Source organism: Tachypleus tridentatus, chromosome 4 (assembly GCF_004210375.1).
Source record: "Tachypleus tridentatus isolate NWPU-2018 chromosome 4, ASM421037v1, whole genome shotgun sequence".
Taxonomy (NCBI): Eukaryota; Metazoa; Arthropoda; class Merostomata; order Xiphosura; family Limulidae; genus Tachypleus; species Tachypleus tridentatus.
The window spans coordinates 91,287,638-91,313,105 of NC_134828.1; the positions used below are offsets into that span (position 1 = coordinate 91,287,638).

At 35.6% G+C, this 25,468-nt stretch overlaps 1 protein-coding gene across 4 annotated transcripts in view; it reads left to right on the forward strand.

Annotated features, from left to right (window-relative positions):
• Window positions 1-25,468, forward strand: part of LOC143249675 (semaphorin-2A-like) — a 328,919-nt gene that overhangs the window by 240,432 nt on the left and 63,019 nt on the right. For all 4 annotated transcript variants that reach the window (XM_076499962.1, XM_076499960.1, XM_076499961.1 and 1 more), the window contains 2 exons: window positions 2,965-3,016; window positions 22,104-22,166. In XM_076499962.1, coding sequence (XP_076356077.1) covers window positions 2,965-3,016; window positions 22,104-22,166 — 115 coding nt within the window. The remainder of the gene's footprint in view (window positions 1-2,964; window positions 3,017-22,103; window positions 22,167-25,468) is intronic.

Consider the following 25,468-nt stretch of genomic DNA (forward strand, 5'->3'; position numbering starts at 1 on the left):
CTATTCCGATTGTAATTTAACATCCTGATGTAACATCTTACACTATTCCGATTGTAATTTAACATCCTGATGTCGCATCTCACACTATTCCGATTGTAATCTAACATCCTGATATAGCATCTTACACTATTCCGATTGTAATTTAACATCCTGATATAGCATCTTACACTATTCCTATTGTAATCTAACATCTAATCTTATTCCGACTGTCATCTAATAATATATCTAACATTTTTCGGACTGGTTTGTATCAGCTGTTTCTGTCCTTCTTCCAATTGAGGACAAGCTAATTCCAATTCTAAAATTTCTCAGACTGTTTCGTACGATATTAACTTTTAAGTAATTTTAAATTACATTGTATAACAACGTACTTTCTTACCTATATTTCAAAACACATTTTGCTCGACTGCTTTGCGTACTGGCAGTTTGGAAACACAGATCCATGCCAGATCTATATTAATATTTTTAATAGAGGCTATTTTTCTTCAACCACTTACATTATTTAGAGATAAAATAAAACTAGTTTTACCTCTGAACAATCTTCGCAATGAATAATTCACGAAATAAACGGACGTAAGAAATCAGATTTTACTGTTATGAGTGTTAATAGTTAAAGTGAAAAGATAGTCGTGTTCTAGAAAGATCAATTTAACGCTACAATCAGCGAATAAATTTCTTACATTAACTAAAAGATTCACACCCAGCACTATAATAAAGTATTTTATGTTAGAGATCATTATTTTAACATTCAGCATGTGCTAGCACTGGTCAGCGACGCATGAAGATTGCGAGAAGCACACGATTATTGAATATAGTTAGATATGAGTTGTTGTTTTTCGATGAGATGACACGTGGAGTTGAATAACCATGCAGTGTGTACGGCCCGACATGGCCAGGTGGTTAAGACACTCGACTTGTAGTCTGAGGATCGCGGGTTCGAATTCCTGTTTCACCAAACATGCTCGCCCTTTCAGCCGTGGAGGCGTTATAATGTAACTATCAATCCCACTATTCTTTGATAATAGAGTTGACGGTGGGTGGTGATGACTAGCTGCCTTCCCTCTGATCTTACGCTGCTAAATTAGGGACGGCTAGCACAGATAGCCCTCGAGTAGCTTTGCGCAAAATTCAAAACAAACCAAACCAATCCTCAAGAGGAAAAAAGTCACCGAGTTTGTGTTATATTCATCCTATATAAGTGAACTCGAAGAGTATGTGCTTAGAAATGCAAATAAGAATTTATCGCAAAATCCGTAAAAAAATTATTTATTTACAAAAATACTGTATACAAACAACAAAAAACGATGTAATCGCTCAGTCTATTCACCTTTTTTTTCGTATCTTTTCCTCAAGAGAGAAAACTTTCAAATGTAACAAGCTATTGTATTGATTCAGAGTTGATTTTTGTCAGATGAAAGACAACCGTACCACTTGGGTATGCCTAATTTATACTCGAACAGAGATAGAAATATAACGAACGAAGCTTATCTGGTTTAGGTTTTCACAGCTGACTGCTCTTTAATACCTTTGTAACAAGGAAAACCCTATTGGGGTGGGATTTGGACAAGCCGTAAGATGAAGTTACTACTGGTCTGACGTCGGTTCAGTGTTGTATTGTTTCGAAATGGTTCTTTGTAAGTCTTGTGATCGCTTATTACACAGGTTGTTTATATTTGAACTTATACACGTTAAGTTGGAGTTTGAAATTAACCTTTTCACCGGATGAACCATTATACATCTTTATGTTATTGTTGTGTATATTTTGAACCAATACGCTACATCTTTATGTTATTGTTGTATAGAATTTGAACCAATATGCTACATCTTTATGTTATTGTTGTATAGAATTTGAACCAATACGCTACATCTTTATGTTATTGTTGTATAGAATTTGAACCAATACGCTACATCTTTATGTTATTGTTGTATAGAATTTGAACCAATACGCTACATCTTTATGTTATTGTATAGAATTTCAACCAATACGCTACATCTTTATGTTATTGTTGTATAGAATTTGAACCAATACGCTACATCTTTATGTTATTGTTGTATAAAATTTGAACCAATACGCTACATCTTTATGTTATTGTTGTATAGAATTTGAACCAATACGCTACATCTTTATGTTATTGTTGTATAGAATTTGAACCAATACGCTACATCTTTATGTTATTGTATAGAATTTCAACCAATACGCGGATGGTATGAATGTTTCTGCAGTGTACATTTTTTTTTGTTAGAAATATCCCAACCTAATTGGTGTTAAGAGATATTTATCACACAGATTAAAATATTCATTTCATCAGAACAAATCCTACCCTCCTTTTTTTCCTGCCTTTGTTGAATACTCGAATACAGATAAGTGATTTTACATGATGTTACTGAAGTGTATTGTGAATATGTAATCCTTGAAATTATTGTATCACTGAAATAAAGTATTCAGATGTGCGGAAATACAAATATACCTGGACTGAATACCTTTAACAACGTACAGGGATTGTTTTAGAGCTGTGGTAAAGCTCTAGATTTGGGAATGGGTGAGCTGGATTCACACTGATAATACCCGCAAAATATTTCCTGCTTTTTAAGATGTAGGCGCATTATAAGAGCAACAGTCAATATCATCGTTCATGATAGGATGGTGCTACGTAGAAAAAAAAACTTGTACATATAATGTTCAACTTTATTTCGTTAGCACAGAAAAGTTGCACAATAAGTTAACTGTGATCAAACCTCGAACTTTGCGTTATAAGCCATCAAACTTATTGTTGAACCTGCAGGGTGGTTAATACTAGAGAAAATAAAGGCTGAGAAGCGATAACACCTGTAACCATATGTGATTAAGTTGTAAGAAAAAAGTACCAAATTAATTTCCCAGTTTTTTATTAAAAGGTTTGTGTTTAACATTTGTATTACTTTTTTCTCCATTATGACAATTATGATTTTAATTCTGTTTTCCAGGGACAAAGTCTTCCGAATGAACTTAAGCAATATTAACAGAACTCGTTGTGAGGTAAGTAACTGGCTGTTGTTGTAGATTATATTTTTAAAGCTTTAAGGTTAAGAACTTCTGGGGCCAGGCATGGTCAGGTGGTTAAGGCACTCGACTCGTAATCTGAGGGTCGCGGGTTCGAATCACCTTCACACAAAACATCGTCGCCCTTTCAGCCGTGGGGGCGTTATACTGTGACGGTCAATCCCACTATTCGTTGGTAAAAGAGTAGCCCAAGAGTTGGCGGCGGGTGGTGATGACTAGCTGCCTTTTCCCTAGTCTTACACTGCTAAATTAGGGACGACTTGCTCAGATAGCCCTCGTGTAGCTTTGCCCAAAATTCTAAAACAAACAAACAAACAAGAACTTCTGCCAGAAATAATCCCTTGTGTTTGTTGTATATCAAGTACGATCGTTCAATAGTCGTATTATTTTTTTACGGTCAGGAAACAACGTTATGCAGATAGTGCACGTGTTACTTTAGGTTATGTAAATTATTTTTATGGGTGTTATTCCTATGTTAGGTGCCTATAGTACAAGTTCGGTGGTGTGTTATGGAACGCTCGCAAGTGTTCAACAATCTTGTAGCTATGCACATTAGAAGATATTTTAAGAAATGTTAAACAAACCCTCAAGTTTATGTTTTGTTATTGTTGTTTTTTACTTTCGTCAGCGAACTGAGAACCACGTGGAGTTTCGCCTCATTCTCGGATTACTAATTTCGTGACAGGATTTCGTATTCTCTAGTTCACTGTTTTTGTGTCTTGGCAATAATTTATGATTTTGAAAATCTTATAATTTCATAATCGAGAGAAATTGCTTTAAATTTTCGTTTTATATGCTAATCGATATATTTTAATAAAGCTTTATAGTGAATTGGAAACCGCGGTTATGCGCCGTTTCCATGTGTCTTTAAGACAACCAAAGGATTTAACTTGAAAGCAATAAGCATGTTTTTACACTTGCTAAAAGCCTAATTTTAGTTTGCACGTCGAAGTAAAAGTAAACTGGCTTCATGAAATTACTTAGAAAATTTATGAAGATTTTTCTTTCTGTGAGGTACTTTTACTTTTGAATACAAATTTTGATTTCCTCTTTTATTGTGTTAACTTATTATTACTGTTTGGGGTCGTTGGAAAAATCTTGAAAACTTGTCATGCAAGGAATTAAAAAAAAAGTATAGAATTAAATGTTGACCTTTTTGTAATGGACGAAGTGATGGATAATTTTCAATAGGTCATTAAAAGGTTTGCCACTAATATATTTAAAAAATGCAACGAACAAGGGATAAATTTAATCTTACCTAAATGGAAGAGGTGAGAACGAGAGAGCAGAGTTTCAACAGTTAGGGAAAAAGTTAACCCTAACAAACAGAGTAGATGATAGAAAGTCGATAGAATTCCAACAAACAATAGGGTAAAGTTAACTCTACCAATAGTCATGTTAAGTAAGGCTTAAATAACTAGTTAGTTAGAGTTGAAGACGAGAGATGTAATTTGAAAACTTATCAAAATATTTATATCACCCTGGAAAGAGTTACATTGTCAAACGATAAAGATAAGTTATCCTGACGTATCAGTTTCAAATCAGAAGTCATTATATGTATGAAAAGTTAAAGTTGAGACACTATATTTGTAAAGATGTACAAGAATTTTTTTCCCATCAAACCATTAAACGGACGTTTCGATTTTTCCAACATCTATAAGAGCTGTATAGACATTAACGATATAAATCTACAAACATGAGGTCTTCTACGGTCCTTGTGTGATTACCATACTGTAATGACATCATAAATTCGGTTATAATGATGTAAGTTTTTAGAATAAAAAAAAGGTACAAGAACTTGTATTTACTAAGAGGTCCCAGAGAGTCTTGCTATTTATCTGATTGTTCACTTTGAACTTGCAGCCGTATCTCATTTATGGTCACCATTGACAGAAAAATACATAATTTATGGTTTGTCAGATAGTCGGATATGGGAAATATTGCAGCTTTTATAAAGAGTAGGGTAAATAGCCTTCTATCGTGGTAGAATCTGTATTATTCATGCTGTCAGCACATGTTTCGAGCTCTCTAGTGAGCGGAGTACTAGTAATCAAATGGACGGGTTGATTTATGTGCTTGTCGCGCACCTGCGATATCGTACAGTCCGTCGAAAAATGGTCTTGGTCATGCAAACATGGCTCTTTGTAGAACTACCAACTGCTTTATTCGTCAGTATATTTCGTGGACTGACCAAGTTCAGTCAGGGTTGCGACATTTGGTCTTCCTTCATGAGTTTGTGCGCAATAAATCAAAGTGCCTTTTCGTCAACCTGAGTTCTGACGAGTAGTAAGGCGGCTAGTAAGCCCCTACTGCTCTGTGATAGTTGGAACTAAAAGAACAGAGCAGGCGCAGTTCTTGGTTAATGACAAGTTGTTTATGTTATTTACAATTCAAAATGCATATCATACGAAATAAAAAGAAACGAATAAACATATTCTTACAGAGGAAGGAACTTTAACTGTTTTGGTAGTTTAATGTAGAGGCAATTATGACGAAATGAAAAGAGCATAATATATTATAGAAGAGTTTAACTATGTGTTAATAACATTATTTTCGACAAAAAATTCAAACCATTGACATTGTTTAACTAATGGTCACACTTGTTTCATTCTAGCGCTGATGTAAAGTTTTATTGTTTAAAAGACTGAATTGTTTCTTAAAACTGAATCTGCTTATCGGCAGTGTTCTCACGTTTTTCTTTTCTGTTAAAAGAGATAATTTACAATAACATTTCTGGTTTATGTTACGTCAGTTCCTTTAACGAAATCATGTTTTATTAAAAAAATAGAATTGGGAATGCTGATACTGTTGGGAAAGAAACTAGGCGGAAGAAAAGACGTTAGATGTTACATTTTACGTTAAGCCTTTCATAAATATCGTGCACGTATATATGGGTGGACCACGCAAATGTGCAGAAAGCTATGTCTCCATAAATTATCTCGATAATTCTCTATAGCAGTTTTGGAGGCAGGGACGCAGTTATGGAACTTATTATCATCATTGGTGTTGCTGAGGAACCTTGTGCGTGTAATTTTATCACCAAGATATCTGAAAATAGAGGCTGCTTCGTCTATCAGGTTACTTTAAAGTAATTCAGCTGATCTGGATATATAAAGTAGATATGAAAATTATTAGGTCTCTGTCGAAGTTAACCGTGGAGTTCAATGGCTTGATTCAATAATTTGACTGGCGCCAACAAGAGAATTTCCACATGGTCATTTTTCACTTCTGCCGAAAATTTTCAAAGTAATTTTCTATAAGGCAAGATACTTTTTTCCTTCATCATACTGGTAGTAAGTGATTTATACTGACTGGATTATAGCTTTTGGACAATATATTTATCAAATGCTACTGTTTGAAATCAGTTTTATATTCCCCCGAGTTCTCATTGGTGATGAATTCGGAATTGTTTGTTTGTTTGTTTTTTGAATTTCACGCAAAGCTACACGAGGGATATCTGCGCTAGCCGTCCCTAATTTAGCAGTGTAAGACTAGAGGGAAGGCAGCTAGTCATCACCACCCACCGCCAACTCTTGGGCTACTCTTTTAACAACGAATAGTGGAATTGACCGTCACTTTATAACGCCCCCCACGGCTAAAAGGGCGAGTATATTTGCTGTGACGGGGATTCGAGCCCGCGGCCCTCGGATTACGAGTCGAACGCCTTAATCCACCTGGCTATGCCGGGCCCATATTCGGAATGACGCTATATTTGGATAACGTAGAAAGTAAAGCAAATTTATTAAGCATTTGGCATTTCACGAAAAGTACTTTTAGCTCATTAAATTGATTTTTAGATGCTTTTAAATTTTCTCGAAGTTTGTGGATCTGTCGGGTTGAATTCAGTTTGGTTGGACGTAAGACAGTAAAAAAGGAAATGTAAAAATATAGTTTACTTGTTCTGTAAAACATGTTTGAATTCTTAACTTTTTCATACAATTTTCAACTAGTTTTATTTTTTCTGGTGCAACTAGGATTAAAGATGAAAAATATTTACTGTTGGCTGTTATTACTAATCTGTATTTTTATGTGAAGAATAAAGGAAAAATTTGGTTTTCTCCTATCTGTCCTGTCTGGGATCTGTAGGTTATAGTTTAACCTTGGAGGTGCTAACCTGCAGTGAGTTAGTTAAGGAGTTACAAACGGAGTGGATGTTTATTAAATAAACTCCAGTGGGGAACCCGGAATTTATCGATGAATGTACGATGGTTGAGATGCGTCTGGCTATTCATTGATCTCATTAAGCCAGTCCTCACTGAACATGTCAGTAATAGGAAAGGTAATTTGCAGGTTCTAAAAGATTCTTACGTTAGGATAAAAGAATTCATTTTCACCAATACGGTTTAGTTATTTGGAGTTACCAAACTATACTTTCCACCAGATGTCTCCACAGATCGATCTCTCCTTACAACGTGCTGTAGACGATCTCTGATACACAGATGTGCCATGAAATGTTTGATAAGTGCTGAAATGATTCCAGAATGCAAATAGTGACCAGAAAAAAATAAAATGCTTAAAGGGCTGTAGCTCTGTTGCCCTTTTTTCCTCCTTAACCGGCCTTTACACATCTATCGGTTCTTAAGTGAAAAAGTATGCATGAGAGACAGAGGTTCCTGCAGGTACGCAAGAATCAGTTTCAAGAAACATGGCTCTACACATGAATCAACCAGCTTAACATACATGTCTCAGTCAGGTTAAGAAACATGTCTCTACACATGAATCAACCAGCTTAACATACATGTCTCAGTCAGGTTAAGAAACATGTCTCTATACAAGAATCAACCAGCTTAACAAACATGTCTCAGTAAGATTAAGAAACATGTCTCTATACAAGAATCAATCAGCTTAACAAACATGTCTCAGTGAGGTTAAGAAACATGTCTCTATACAAGAATCAACCAGCTTAACAAACATGTCTCAGTAAGATTAAGAAACATGTCTCTATACAAGAATCAACCAGCTTAACAAACATGTCTCAGTGAGGTTAAGAAACATGACTCTAAGCGAGGATCAGTAAGTCTAAGTGGCGTGTGTACGCAAGAATCAGATTCATGAAAAATGTCTCTACACAAGAATCAAAAAGCTTAACACACATTTCTTAATGAAGTTAAGAAACATGACTCTACGCGAGGATGAACAAGTTTAAGAAACACAGAAACATGTTTCCTAACATGTAAGCGTTCATTACAGCACTGTAACACGAAAAATCGCATCAGAAGCAAGTTACGTCTGAATCGAAGACTTATTATTTGTGACAAAACCCGGACACAAAAAGTCAATAAACATTGGAGATATGAAAACTAAACATGACAACATTCAGACAAACTGTCACAAGTAACTTTAGAAACATGTTACCAAGCTAACAGCATGTAACACAGGCAACACTTACCAACTTATTCCACGCTGCTGGAGATAAATGTCTAAACAAGTATTTTATCTTCACTCCTATAAATAACCATTGTGGAGGGACCGGTTCTTGTCATCAGTACATAGGTTTACTTGGGCCTTAAATTACGCAAATATGCTCAATAGACTGTAGTTTTCTGTCCACCACAGGTAGTCGAGCTTCGGCGTTGTAAGTTCTTAAACTTACTGCTGGGACCTAAATTAAAATTAGCCATTAAAATATCTAATTGAGTTAAGTGCACGGAAAGATTAAACTGTGTATTACAGTAAATTATTTTTCTTGTAAAGAATGAACAATTTTTTTTTTTTATGAAAGCAGAACTTCGTATTATCACGTCCATTATAAAGTCTCAGATCCGTTAAGGACAAAAGTTCGAAAGATAAATTCAGTTTACTGTGGACAGCAGAAAGTCGTGTATTTTGTGTGATAATGTATTACACAAAATGATGAGGTTCTAGTGGATACTGTAAGGAATTGTGCTTATAAAAATACACATGTTGAGCTGTGCTAATTACTTTAAATGTTTTCAACAAACTGTGGAGCTTTAAAAGCATTCATACATCCTATAGATTAGACGATTTCATCTGTTTACAATAAGGCATAAGACATCTCGTCTTTTGTACAAACCTGTCTATCTCTCTGTTTGTATCCGTCTGTTTGTGTACCCATATATCGATCCACCAATCTATTATATTTATTTGTTGAAGTAGAAGTGGTAAATTCGTATATTAGCTCGTGCGAAGACACCTTTTGTACCATTATTCCCTGCAGATACAGGCTATATGTTTATTAAAAGTAATATTCTATAGCCTTTATACATAGGGCGCGAGTACCACGACACCGGGAGTACAACAGAACTGAATGGGAAAGTTGATGATCCTATATATATATATATATATACACTGCATTTTTTATCCCTTGTGAAATGATTTTACAATGGTAAGATGAATACCGGCGAGTCTTTTGGGACTAAAATCTGAGTTTCCTTCGGATTTTTCACAGTTAAAAGAAAAAGCGATGAAGATTGTTGATGATAAAAAAATGTAAACACTTTTAAACAAAACTTTTTACGTTGTTATTTGACGTTTTGCATGTTTGAGTAGAGCAGACTGTCGTCACGAGATAGAATACATGAATTTGTTTGGTTTGTTTTGAATTTCGCGCAAAGCTACTGTAGGGCTATCTGCGCTAGCCGTCCCTAATTTAGCAGTGTAAGACTAGAGTGAAGGCAGCTAGTCAACACCACCCACCGCCAACTCTTGGGCTACTCTTTTACCAACGAATAGTGGGATTAACCGTAACATTATAACGCCCTCATGGCTGAAAGGGCGAGCATGTTTTGTGTGACGAGGATTCGAACGCGAGACCCTCAGATTACGAGTCGAACGCCTTAACACGCTTGGCCATCGCGGGCCGTGACATGGCCTTGTTAAAACTGGTGGTACTTTACAGTGGAACCCGAAACATTTTGGTGGAGACCAAGAAGAAACATTCACACTTTTTAAAAAGAATAAGAAGCTTGTTTTAGAATGTTCAAATCAATAAATAACTCGATCTGGTACTTGATTAATCCAATGATGTGGGTTACGTCTGTTAAACGCTGTGTGGGTTTTAAGAGAAGGAAACTAAAAAAGGTCCAAAATACATAAAATATATATATAAATATATACATAAACACTCACGTATTATATAAATAATATCCAGTCATTTATTGCTTGTTACAACTTTTATGTACTACAGACTCTTCTAATTTCAATGAAAGACGTTTTGCGCTACTTTTAGTTTCTGTGATCCAAAACTCGTATTCTGGGCCAATACACAAGGTCACGTGTCAGAATATATTTACGTTGGTAAGAAGTGTAACGTAATCTCAGAATGTTACGTTGTGTAATATTTTAACGTCATTTTGTTTCTAATCATTGGTATTTAGGTCTTTTGGATAGCCTGGAGGGGTCAGGTACAATCTTTATCTCTTTATCCTATATTTATGGTGTTATTAATATTTTATGTTTGGGACAACTGTTAAATATTGAACGCAACATAAAAGAAGGTATTACTTTCACAAATGTTTATTGATATGAATTCAAAACCCCTACCAGGGTCCTGTCTATTTATGTTCGAATATTCATCATTTACACTGACACTCACTCGCTACATATAGACAGTAGTTTATATATTCCAATGTTTTTCATGTTGTTGGCTTATTTTATGTGTATTAACATAAGTGCCCTTTTAACACAATATGTGATAAATCAACAATTGCGTAGGTCCAGCAATAGGTGACATATTACTAGTACATATTTAAAGGTACTTAGGATCATTTCCATCATCTATGATATAGTGATTTAATTCGCGTAATATTTCGTTTTTACATCAGTTTTTTTTTTAAGTACGTGAATAATCTGATTAAAAGTCTGCCATGTGGTGGTTGTATGTTTGCGTATTTATGTGACAAGTTTCACTTTATTAAGTGGGGAACTTTATATACACTAGTGACTCTTGTATTTTGTTATTTTTGTAGTTGAATTTTAATTTTCTTAGGTGATACATTGATACAGTATGGACAACCATATTCTGTGATTAGTTGTTTGTATTGTTTATATATTTTTAATATGTTAGTTCGTGTTGTTCATGTATTATTCCTTGACGGACTTCTAATTTGTTTTATTCTTTGTCAGATTTGTTTGAGATTTCATTCATATGTTTTCGCCAGGTTAATTTTGTGTCATAGGTGTCACCAAGACATTTTGTTGTTGTAACTGTTGGAGAAGTGTTCGTTAGAATATAGTTTGAGGTTGATTTTAATTAGTTTCTTTAGTGTTGTCAGTAGTAAGTTTTCTGTTTGTTAATTTTACCCGTTTCTTAGAACAGCATTCTGCGATACTGTTTAATAAGAGCTGTAAATTCGTGGTCGCTGTTATTGGTGTTTCGGAACTCTTACAAATAGCTACATCGTCTGCAGATTGTAAAGTGAAACAGCAATTTTGGTTGTTTAATGGCATGTTGTTCATATACAGGATGAAGAGTATGTGGCTAGCTACCCACCCTTGAAGTGCCCCTATCTCAGGAGTAAAGTGCTCCGAGTAGGTTCATTCAACATTTACCTGACACTTTCTACTTTCTAGAAGGTTTTATAACTAGTGAATAACTTATCTCGTTAGTTCCATTTATAACATCCGGGGCCTTAGACCTGAGTACCAGATTGTATCGAAAACGTTCTCTAAATAGAGAAGGCTGCATGGAATCGCTATAATTATTAATAGCTGTGGCTGTTCATTATTTTTAATTATAGCTGTGACTGTTCATTATCTTTAACTTTAGCTGTGGCTGTTCATTATCATTAACTATAGCTGTGTCTGTTCATTATCGTTAACTTTTGCTGTGACTGTTCATTATCGTTAACCATAGCCTGTGGCTGTTTATTATCGTTAAATATAGCCTGTGGCTGTTCATTATCGCCAACTATAGCTGTGGCTCTTCATTATCGTTAACTATAGCTGTGACTGTTCATTATCTTTAACTATAGCTGTGACTGTTCATTATCGTTAACTATAGCTGTGGCTGTTCATTATCGCTAACTATAGCTGTGGCTGTTCATTATCGTTAACTATAGCTGTGGCTGTTCATTATCGTTAACAATATCTGTGGCTGTTCATTATCGTTAACTACAGCTGTGGCTGTTCATTATCGCTAACTTTAGCTGTGGCTGTTCATTATCGTTAACTATAGCTGTGGCTGTTCAGTATCGTTAACTCCTTATGGTTTGGTTTTGCGTTTTGCGCGAAACTAGCCATCCTTAATTTAGCAGTGATAGAATTGAGGGAAGACAACCACTCAACACCACACACAGCCTCCAATTCACGAGTTACGCTTTTAGTAACGAATAGTGGAATCAAGGATCGGGTGTCACATTATAACGCCTCGAAGGCTAAAAAAAAGAGCGTGTTCGGTAATGGGATTCGAACTCGTGACACTCAGATTGTGATTTGAGGGCTCTAACCAGCAGGGCATGCTACTTTATGATTTATATTTCAATGATTGGAAGCAACACGGAATCTAAAGTATGGATGAAGAGTAACAGAATGATTAGCTGAGGACAAACCCTATTCTTTGACCAATACTGGCTGTCTAAGATTTTCCAGTCAGGACTGGAGTGATCTCATTTATGGCTTTGTTTCAACTCAATTTAGGCACTCAGCTCGTAATCTGAGGGTCGCGGGTTCAAACCCCCGCCGAACCAAACATGCTCGCCCTTTCAGCCGGGGGGCGTTATAATGTGACGATCAATCCCACTATTCGTTGGTAAAATAATAGCTCAAGAGTTGGTGGTGGGCGGTGATGACTAGCTGCCTTCCTTCTAGTCTTACACTGCTAACTTAGAGACGGCTAGCGCAGATAGCCCTCGCGTAGCTTTGCGCGAAATTAGAAAACAACAACCAAACCTGTTGATAACAGATTCATGGAAGCTAGCTCGTGATCTGTTGATCCCTTCGATATTACAGCAACATAATATGTTTAACCTCTGACTTCTGGGAGGTTTTTGTTTCTTTTTTTCGTAGAAATGGGAACACTTCAGACAGACCAATATGAAAGGTGTGTGAATGTAATGCCAAGTAGTAGTCCTAGCTTTTGAAAGGCACTCCACAAGGTTTGTTTTTTTGTCGATTTTTTGATCAATTGAAAAGAAATAGCAGCCCATAAACCTAAATTACACCATTCTGAGGAACATTCTCTTCCACGTTAAGAAGTAAAAAAGCACTGGAGAAAACGTGAGTAACGTTTATATTGGAAAATATACATACGTAAAAAAAAAATGTGTACCAGCAAGAAGAGTTGGCCACTAGTTACATGTTACGTGCTACATTTCTTTTGAATTAAACTTAGTTAAAATATTCCATAAGTTAATGAAGTGATCTGTATAATAAACTCATTAGGAAAACTAGAACTAAAATATATTACAATGTATTAGATCATCAACTGACTGTCCCCGTTATAAACGATAGTTTCAACTACATGTTCATTAATATCTCACGAGGTTTAACTTAGATCTAATTCTGCAAAATAAGGCGATAGTTTGTACAGGAAACTTCAGCATGCTAAAAAATAATTTGATTCCATACATCAGAAAATAACTTAGAGCATTATAACCAGTAGATTGTAATAAAGTATTAAACAAATGGAATTCTTGATGACGAGAAACCCACTCGAAATAAAATATGTATCTTAGAACGGCTGGTATGGGTGTTAACATTTTTTTGATAAGCAGAAAACAAACAAACCTGAAGATGACCTAGAAAGGTCGAAACGTTGTTCTCAACTTATCAATAAGTGTTAATACCCATACCAGCCGTTCTGAGATACATTTAAAGAAACGGAATAGTGGGATATAACAAAATTAATAAAATTAACTAATAAAGGCCAAACTTGGATATGCATTATCATTAATTTATGTTTTCGCACTTTAATCGGAAATTTGGATGTAACGACTGAAGCTATTCAAAAGATATTTTTGCCCTAATAAGATGCAGTAAGATGTTTCTATACGTAATTACCTGTCTTTATTCTCTCTATTCGGTTCTTTAAGGCAGGAAAACGAACGAAAAGCTGGTAAAGTTAGTTGTTCTAACCCTAACAACAACCGTTGTTCTTAAGCCTTTTTTTACTAAAAATAAAACTACGAAGCCATCCCAGTGTAATAAAATGAAAGTAAAATATTTCATATGTGTTGAAAACTAAATGTAGAGGGCCCGATTTTCACTTCCTTCTTCGTTTTATTTATTTCTACACAAGCTTCCGTAGGATTTTACTGCTTGAATATTTCAAAGATTTCAACCGGTTTCTAAGAAAGTACCGGGAATACATAAAGACCAAGCTTTTGGTGAAGGAGAGAAATAGTGGGCAAATTTTCCAAACTTTAACTGTGTTGAAGATCCTGTAATCCTATTTCAGCTTACAGGGCAATAAAACATGTTGCCACAGGAAGCCTCTTCCACGGCAGTTGACCAGCCTGTTAAAATTCGATGTATTTTGTTCCCGCATCTAAACAGCCTATTTCTTGCTTGGCTGAGCCCCCGTCCAGCTCGCTTCCTGACAGGATTTTACTGAGGCTAATTTCCCCTTCACTTGTGCCATTGATCAGTTTGTCTAACGAGCTTTGTCAGACACATTCCTTTCCTTATGCGGATAGCTATTGCGTCTGATGGAAGTGAAGGCACAAGTTGTATCCATTATTTCCGCCTACGAATTTACCAGCCTGTAACATAGAGTGAATCTTGATTTTACAGATTTATAGTTCGTGGGATAAAGTAATGTTACCAACTACGTGCAATGTACAATAAACATTACTAAAGGATGAGAGGAACTTTCCTATAGTGCTTGCGAAGCTTCAGTGTGGCTTCCTGATTGGTTTCTTACATGAAACTCTTTAGAAATGTGTAAGAATTTCATTGGTTGTTCGATTACGTGTTATATGACAGTTTAGTAGTGTATTGGTAATTCCATTATGCGTCACGTGACAGTTAAGTTAATGATGTTTCGATGTGATGTTTTATTAAAACATTGTTTAGCTTTTAGTTGCAGTAATGTTAATTAGGTGTCACTTCATTGGCCTTATGTAACCAGACTGTTGATTGTTTGTTTGTTGGAATTTTGCGCAAAGCTAAACGAGGGCTATCTGCGCTAGCCGACCCTAATTTAGCAGTGTAAGACTAGAGAGAAGGCAGCTAGTCATCACCACCCACCGCCAACTCTTGGACTACTCTTTTACCAACGAATAGTAGGATTAACCGTCACATTATAACGCCCCCACTGCTGAAAAGGCGAGCATGTTTGGTGTGACGGGAATTACCAGACTGTGGAAGAAACGATCTTGTGTGATTGGCTGGTGCCCTATTATTTTTTTTTTCTTTCTAATGGCTAGAGCCAAAAAGCACTAAACACCTAAGTTAGTAAATTGTAACTCTGTATTTTTCTCAAATAACGAAAATAAAACAACCTTTTATCTGCAGAAAGACTCTGTAATGACAGACAAGGAAGGAAGTTACTTATTAAACTTCTACACTCTTACTTTGATGTGACACCGCAACATTCTACTAGATCAACTAGTACTGCGACCAGAGAGCCAGGAATAAGACGAAGTGGGTTTCTCTAATGCAAATATTGTGCCTAACTTTTTATTAAACTTTCCAATAAGAACCTGTAGAGAAAAAAAAAGTCCTGAATGATCAGTTAATGGTGAATGGAAACTCCATTCATCCACCCAAGTTCGTGTTAGGACCGGAAGTCGGTCTATCAATCACTGTAGGCTGTTCTAACCTGACATCTGCTATGGTTTATAAAAACGGGTACTAAACTGTGCGAGAAGAGAAACTTATACCCATATTTTATTTGCACTGTGTCGTCATTGGATTTAAGAGCGTAACTGTGGTGTAGCTAACTCAAATTATGAAAGGAAGCACTGTTGTGTCAGAGTTACTACATATATGAAATGAAACGTCTCAAAAGTTAATGACATGTTTTTAGTAAAATTTGATACACTGCCATATTCAAGCTATAACTGAAGAAACCTCATCTTCAATGAATACTACCAGTGGATAATATTTCTATATTGTTGTCCTATCACTATGGGCACTTCTATACATTAACTGAGATACAGAACAAAAACGCAATTAAAAATACAATGTATCAAACCAGTTCTCACTCTGTTATTCCTTTTTAAATTATATTCTGAAGACAATAGTATGAGGGGATATAAACTAACGCTTAGGAAAGGCAAAAGTTACACCAAATTTATTTTTCTGAAAGGGTAGGACCTGGCATGGCCAGGTAGTTAAAGCACTCGACTCGTAATCCGAGGGTCACGGGTTCGAATCCCCGTCACGCTAAACATGCTCGCCCTTTCAGCCGTGGGGGCGTTATAATGTAACGATCAATCCCACTATTCGTGGGTAAAAGAGTAGCCTAAGAGTTGGCGGTGGATGGTGATAACTAGCTGCCTTCCTCTAGTCTCACACTGCTAAATTAGAGAAGGCTAGCGCAGATAACCCTAGAGTAGCTTTGCGCGAAATTCAAAAAATAAAACAAACAAAACCGACAGAGTAATTGGCTCATGGAATCTGTTTCCATCGGTAGTTGTATAGGTCAGCATTTTACACGAGTTTAAGAGGACAATAGGTGACTTTCAGGCCTGACGTGACCGGTGGTTAGGGCACTTGGCTTGCAATCTGAGAATTACGAGTTCGAATCTTCGTCACTGAACAGGCATGTCCTATATGGTTGCCGACTGGGCCAGTCATCTAGTTTTATAAATTCTTGGCTGACAAAAATACCAGCCAACCTCAACTTATTGGTGATTAAAATCACAAAGAAAAACAAATAGGTGGTTTCCTGAAAAATTAAAAGTTGGGTGCGTTTCAATTTATATTTTTCTCCATGGGGGTTTGCAGGGCCATCCTCGATCAAATACTGCCACGGTGTAGTATTTGGATTTGTTGTTATATCACTCTGGGCCCTTCTGTACATTACCTGAAAAAAAAAGACCTAAAACATCGTTTTATATAAAAACGTATGAAGACATTTTTCACTTTATTATGCGTTATTTTTTTTATTATTTTATTGTTACATTCATACAATAATAGGACAAGTGGATACAAGTTTACGGTTTGGTGTAGAACTCTTTCTAATGCTGAAAAGAAAGCGTTAAAGGATGAATTCACATGCGATTTCTGGCCCGGCATGGCCAAGCATGTTAAGGCGTGCGACTCGTAATCTGAGGGTCGCAGGTTCGCATCCCCGTCGCGCCAAACAGGCTCACCCTTTCAGCCGTGGGGGCGTTATAATATTTCGATCAATCCCACTATTCGTTGGTAAAAGAGTAGCCCACGAGTTGGCGGTGGGTGGTGACTAGCTGGCTTCCTTCTAGTCTTACACTGCTAAATTAGGGACGGCTAGCACAGATAGCCCTCGAGTAGCTTTGTGCGAAATTCAAAACAAACACATGTGATTTCAAAACACAGTGATATAAGTTCAATATAATATACAAGCGTATTATCATTTGAGTTTGTATTTAATTTTTGAAAAGAACTACCAATCCAAATAAAATAATTATCTTTTTTATTTTTCTCACCTGGTAATTAGCTTGCAGGATGAGCTGTCATCGGTAATTATTAAGGCTGCCACTTTACACGACTTTAAGAGACCAATGGGTAATTTCCAGATAAATAAAGAGAATATTTCATTTTTCTACGTTTCTCAGAACGCGCTGGGAAAGCGCTGAAGGACTAGATGTTGCTCTTAATGTTATTTCCAAGAGCGATGCGTGTTCGTGGAGTACTTTTATTCCACCTGTCTACAGCAAACCTTTAGCCAAACTGGAACCAAGGGAAATGTCTCTTAAATATATATAATCCTTAATACTGACTATCGTCCATTTTTAGGAACAAAGTAGCATTAGTGTATGGCAATGTTTAACATAGTGTGGAATGTTGGATAACGTTACAATAAATGACCATCTTCTTGTTGATTAAGGTTGGTATCTTGCTGTCATACGTAGATATCATAGCTGCAACACTTGATAACTTAGGCATTGAATATATCTTTATTTAGGTGTATGCACGTGACTTTTTTATTTTCATACGATTGGATTTTCTTAACCTTTTCTGTGCCAGTGTCTTGCTTATTTACGCACATAGTCTTTTGTTTGTTTGGAATTTTGCACAAAGCTACTCGAGGGCTATCTGTGCTAGCCGTCCCTAATTTAGCAGTGTAAGACTAGAGGGAATGCAGCTAGTCATCACCACCCACCGCCAACTCTTGGGCTACTCTTTTACCAACAATGAGTGGGATTAACCGTAACATTATAACGCCCCCACAGCTGGGAAGGCGAGCATGTTTGGCGCGACTCGGGCGCGAACCCGCGACCCTCAGATTACGATGCGCACGCCTTAACGCGCTAGGCCATGCCGGGCCCCGCACATAGACAAAAGAATTAGACTATTTCGTTATCCTGATCAGCATGCTTCAAATGTTATTGACTGGTTTTAAACAACTTTTCGATTAGATATAAAGATAGAAAACTCTAATTTATATTTCTATTGATATGACTAGTAGACCGACGCGGCTTTGTGGGAAGTTCTAACATCGAGTGAAATTAAATATACCCCAAGTGCTGAAACAAACTTAGAATAGCACATTTTTATACTTGTGTACATAACTATCTATTTTAAACACATTAATAGGGTTTTTTGCTTTTGGGAAATTGTGAACACGTTTTATGTAGGAATTACAACTAATTTCTGTTTTAGCACGTAATACTTGTTTATTTAAAAGACGTAGCAATATAAACTGTATTTGTTAATTCGATTTGACACGAGCGATAAGGAGTGGATACTTTAACCGGAGTTTTTATTATTTATTTGTGATAACACAGAAAGATGTATATATACATATGTAGATTAATTTAATTGTGATAACAAATAAAGATATACATAGATTAATTTATTTATGGTAACACAGAAATATATATATATAAACATATTGGTGGTGCCTCATTGCTGCCTTGTCTTTTAATGAAACTCACACTTTTACCTTAACTTTTAAATACGGTGGTATTTTAGTAGGATAAGTGACGTCATTTTGAAATGATTTGTCGACGTCAGGTCTGTTTGAAACTTCTTAAACAGACTTTTAGACAAACTTTTATGCTAATCCTGATGTAACTTTATCTTCGTCTTGGCCGAAAGTTCCTTCTGATAAACGATAGTGTTTATGCTAAAGATAATTCTATGTCCACCACGAGTATCGAAACCCGGTTATTAGCGGCATGAGCCTTCGGATTTACCGCTGAGCTAGTGTTAGTAAAATATTCCACAAAATACAAATATATTTTATTTCGCGAGCTTTAGTAGATAGAATCAAAGATTTTGATGAACCGGAAATTTCAGATGTTCTAAAATCTTCTCATACTTTCTTTAAGTGAACCGGATAAAAAAAAAAAAGATACCTTTCATATTTTAGTTTGAAATTAAGGTAAAAGTCATTAATATTGCTGAGAAGATACGATCAGTAGATAAAAAAATCAGTTTTGTAAGCCTGAAAGGTGTCTAATAATTCAGTTTTGTAAGCCTGAAAGGTGTCTAGTAATTACCAGTCTGAACAACACTTTTCTTTTGTATGTTGACCTATAAATTTCAAGAGTTTTCTTTGTTTGCGAAATTCCTGAAACCCTGACGTGAAAGAAGGCAAAGTTTGATGAAGACTTTCTGTAACAAGATAAGAAACGACAGACATTCAGTCCCAATGGAGTAAATAGAGAAGGAAAAAGAAAGACTTAAATTACTTACAATAAGGAAAGCATGTCGTGTCCTTGATTGTGCGCATGCGCACTGGAAATAACGCAACACTCCAGGCTATCCAGCCTCGAATATCGATTCGTTTAGTGAAGAACTTTCTAATAGCAATCACAAAATTTATTTATATTTTTGTTCACTCCGTAGAAAAGTGAGTTCTTTCACTTGATTTACGATTGTTCCTTCTATAATCACAGAAATTGCTTCTTATCTGTCCGTATTTTGTTTGTATTAAATATTTAAAAAAGTACTTGTTCAACCTGGTGTGGAAAAGGCCGAATTATTGAAAGGTACTAAAATATTTTTTATTTGTGTCTCACCCTTAAAATAGTGTAACACATTGTCAAAAGTCGTACTAATATTTAAAAATATTAGTTGTAGCAATTCGAAATATTTTTTTTTGTCACAGGTTATCGCCAGATTTTTGTTGTTGTTAATAAGCTTTATGCGTTAATCCCCTTAAGGCTTCACTGGATACTTCAAGTTATTGAAATTACTTCAAGTTCTATTGAATCGTTGTTTTCTAACTTTACTAGTCTTTTGGAAGCAACTTAATGAACCATTTTTAGAATTAAAGATCGCGGTGGTGTTAAAAGAGACGGTAAGAAAAACAAACTGATTTCCGATTGTATTATTAATTTATGGGTTTTTTTCGAGATCAGATATTAATTTTTTTAGTTTACCTTATTCATTCTTCACGTTAGAAAAGTTTGGTGACATCTTAAAGTTTCAAAACTGTAATATTGTTACAATTTAATGTTGCGATAAATAATACGAAATTTATGTGATTTAGTTGAAGTTTGGAAAACGTGTCCCTTGGCTACAGTTTAAATTTTTGAAATACGTAACATGATTAATGTTTAGAAAAAAAAAGTTTAATATTTTTGGATTTTAATGGGTCAAAAACGTGTAACTTTGTTAAAGTTTAAAATTTCAAACTATAACATGATTACTGTAAGTTTCGAACAAAAGAGTAATATGGTTATAATTTAAAGCTTCGAAAGAAATGTAACTTGGTTACAGTTTAAAATTTAAAAATGTTATGATTGTTACAATTTTATTTTCAAGACGTTAGGCATGACTGATTTCCATCTCCAAAAGTCGTAGCGTTTTTCGTTGGGCTTTTTTCTTGCAGTCGTCAAAAACAATATACATACGATTTTATTAAAATAGTTTTACTTAGAAATTATTTTTAACAAACTATTTGATTTTGTTGTAAAGTATAAACCTTTAACGTTTACACTTGAGGAATGATTGAGTCTTAAACTTTATTCTTATACTTAATATTTTATGCAATAAATATTTCATTTTCAGTGAATTGTCGAATTACTCTCCAACACCATTGTAATTTCCTTGAAGTTATTACGCACTCAAGACAACAGACAAATCTTAAAATGTTAGATTTTGCTCTGTGGACACATTTCGTTTGGCATGACCAGATTGTTAGGGCACTCGACTCGCAACCCGAGGTTCGCGAATTGGAATCCCATTTCCACTAACATGCTCGCCCCATGAACCACGATGGTCACTCCTACTATTCTTTGGTAAAAGAGTAGCCTAAGTTTGGTTTGGATTTCGCGCAAAGCTACATGAGGGCTTTCTGCTCTACCTGTCACTAATTAACTATCGTTAGACTAGAGAGAAGGTAGCCAGTCATCATCACCCACCGCCAACTCTTGGGCTACTCTTTTACCAACAAATAGTGTAATTGACATTCACAGTATAACAACCCCAAGGCTGAAAGAGCGAGCATGTTTGGTTCGACGGAGATTCGAGCCCGCAACCATCAGATTACGAGTCGAGCGCCCTAATCACCTGACCATGTCGGGCCTAAGCCTTGGCGGTGGGTGATGATAACTAGCTGCTTTTTCTCTAGTCTTTCACTGCTAAAGTAGCAACGGTTAGCGCAAATATTCCTCGTTTTGCTTTGGGCGAAGTTCAAACCTAACCTAAACACGTATTAAGACCAATCCTGGTTAATTGTAGGTTTCGAATACTGCTTAATTTTTAACCTCTTTTTTTTAAGCTAGCATGCTTGGTATCTTTAATTCCTTTATCTGGACATATTAACCTGTTTGTTTTTTTGTTTTTTTATTATTTTCAGTTAATGGTTGACATATTTGTTTCATAAATAAGCGATCGTAAAAGTAACAGATGCAAAACAAAATCAAATTTACTGCTCAAAACTTACACCATTATATCAAGTACGGTGTTGCTTGACACCTACTAAAAATAAAATAAACACGTTGAAGTAGTAATTATAAAAATGTGCATAATTGGGTGGAATTTAAATAGAATATTATTTTTACAGGTGGACGCCCTGACTTTAAAGCCGTCGAATGTGGCAAACTGTGTATCTAAGGGCAAGTCTGAGGTGAGTGAACTGGTAAATTAAACTTTGATTGAGTGTTTCCATATAGGTGGTTACTGGTATTATGGTATTATGGTAAATTAAACTTTGATTGAGTGTTTCCATATAGGTGGTTACTGGTATTATGGTAAATCAAACTTTGATTGAGTGTTTCCATATAGGTGGTTACTGGTATTATGGTAAATCAAACTTTGATTGAGTGTTTCCATATAGGTGGTTACTGGTATTATGGTAAATCAAACTTTGTTTGAGTGTTTCCATATAGGTGGTTACTGGTATTATGGTAAATCAAACTTTGTTTGAGTGTTTCCATATAGGTGGTTACTGGTATTATGGTAAATCAAACTTTGATTGAGTGTTTCCATATTGGTGGTTACTGGTATTATGGTAAATCAAACTTTGATTGACTGTTTCCATATAGGTGGTTACTGTTATTATGGTAAATCAAACTTTGATTGAGTGTTTCTATACAGGTGGTTACTGGTATTATTCCATTTTACCGTTTATTATTCTTTACAGTACGTAACTTCACTTTAAACTATACCTTATACTTTGTAACGCATTAATTTATTAAGCAACACAAAATTTGATTAGTTTGTAATGAGTAGTGCAAATCATTTAGTTGTATTTTTGTATGTGGAAACACTCAACAACTCCAGACTGGTGAGACAAATTGTAGAAAATCGAGCTTCCAGGGCGACAGTAATTGGCTTTATACGTCATCTGAAATATCGGTTATGTTTAGGTAACAAATTCTTATAATATGTAATCTCAAAGGAATTGCTTCTTATCTGAAGTAGATGAATGCTTGCTACCATTGTTGATGAAAAGATATTAGAACATAAGGAGTGGCGCTTATGTGGTAGTTGAAAATTACGTTTAAGACATTATTTCGTCAATGATAAACCATATCGTTGTTTTGTTTTTATCTCCTTTCTATCTAATATAGAATGGATTATAGTTACAACTTGATTATACAAAGAAGTCAATTTTTTGTGCGGTATGGAGAATTAAGTTGGATTTTTCATCCGTTCTTTTTTTTTTAAAATGTTTCGTAAAAACTTGCAAAACATAAACGACATCATAAGAGTTATAAGATGCTTTTCTGGTCAGTTTTAATAACACCCGACATTGCCTTTACTTGTGCTTACAGGTTGAATGAATACTCTGCCCAAACAGTCTACCAAAGAATGTTTATAGGTTGATGAACAGTCAATAAACGCGGAAGATCAAAGTGGCTGTATATGAAAATAGCTGTATAGAGTTACATCGTTAACGTAGTTTATTTATTGAAATAAGGGTTAGCAGACAGAACTCGTAATAAGAACATTTTATCATTTCACTTGGCACTCTAGCGCTGTATAATTTCAATATTTAAATGCAAATGAATTTATTTGCATACAGAATATCTCTTTACAAAATAGTACAGGTATGTGTTCCTATAAATAATGTTTTATCTCTCTCTGAATTTGTTATATCATTAGTAATTTTGTTTGTATATCTTGCGATCCACATTCGTTTTCAAGATTTATATCAGACATTTGTCTCTTAACGATCATGTCAGAAGTTCATTATGTTTTAGCAGCGATGCGACAGTTCCGTACTTTCTGAGTTGTAGCACATTTTAGTTATCGCTATAAATATATATGAAGTCATTTACCCATATGTCAATGCGCGCACCGCCATATTGTTTTCTAGTGAACTCTAGAATCAGCTAGACTATGTGCATGTGAAACCTTTAACATATATTAACTTCATTCATGCCGTTTTCGTAACATTTGAGATTTAACTGAAAACTAGTTTGTTTGTTTGTTTTAAACACAGCATGCCACTCTCGAAGTGTAGTTAACACTAAAATTAACACACATAAAACACCAGGTCTGCCGCAGTTACTATTTACATGAAAAATCCTGTCCAAAGTTAAATAAAAATATATCTTTAATAGCAATACTTATATTGAAGAAGAGGAGCAGATACGAAAAATAAATTTTATTAATGTTGGAATATGACATTCTTGTTGACATAGCGTGTACCAGCAACATAAAATGTTTCGTTCAAACAACATAAAGAAATAAATCTGTATAATCAAATACAGCGTAGCGTACTATTTACGTTTTAAACAGGCATTTATATTCCTGAAGAACCTGGCATGGCCAAGCGCGTAAGGCGTGCGACTCGTAATCCGAGGGTCGCGGGTTCGCGCCCGCGTCGCGCTAAACATGCTCGCCCTCTCAGCCGTGGGGGCGTATAATGTGACGGTCAATCCCACTATTCGTTGGTAAAAGAGTAGCCCAAGTGTTGGCGGTGGGTGGTGATGACTAGCTGCCTTCCCTCTAGTCTTACACTGCTAAATTAGGGACGGCTAGCACAGATAACCCTCGAGTAGCCTTGTGCGAAATTCCAAAAAAACAAAATATTCCTGAAACAACAAACGATTTAATAATTATCTCGTGAAGTTGTGATTGAACTAAGCTAATCAAATCTGTTTTTTTCTGTCATATGTGTCAACTAGTTTAAAGAAATTTATGAAAATTACACATTTAATATTTTAGAATTGACTGAATCACCAGAAGTGATGCTGTGTACACGTGTTTGGTAATCAGCTGGTTCCGTATTCTTTCACCTAGTTGTAGTCGTTACATGTTTGGAAGATCGTAGTTTCAAGTTTCGATAAGTTTTGATGTGTCACACACTTTCAACTATGGGAACTTTTATATATATATAAAAAACAACTACAGATCATCCTGTTATTTCTGTTAACAATAGCGATCTTACTGGTTTCTCGCACTCCAGTCAACGGCTCTAAATTAAGAGCGGCAATTTTTTTAATCATCTGATGTGGCTGCTTAGTTCTCGTGTCACAAGGGGTGTTGTGTTTTTCAAGTTGAAAATATCAAAATATTACCATAAGGAGTTATCTTGCAGATTAATATATTTTATGTATTAGCATATTTGTTTATATTTGGCTATTTGCTGAAATACTTTCTCCCCTGTGGTAAAGCGCCATGTCTGAGAACTTACAACGCTTGAAACCGAGTTTCAATACCCGTGGTGGGCAGAGCTCAGATAGCCGATCGTGTAGCTTTTTGCTTAACTCTAAAGAAACTAAGTCTTATGTATGTGTGTATTTAAAATAAAATGAATGGCTAATGTTTTGAAAACTTCCACTGGGCACTTATTTTGTTTTCGGTAAAACTTTTAGAATTTTAATAGTGCTACTTTTCCAAGAAGGAGGCCCCGGCATGGCTAGGTGGATTAAGGTGTTCGAGTCGTAATCCGAGGGTCGCGGGTTCAATTCCCGTCAC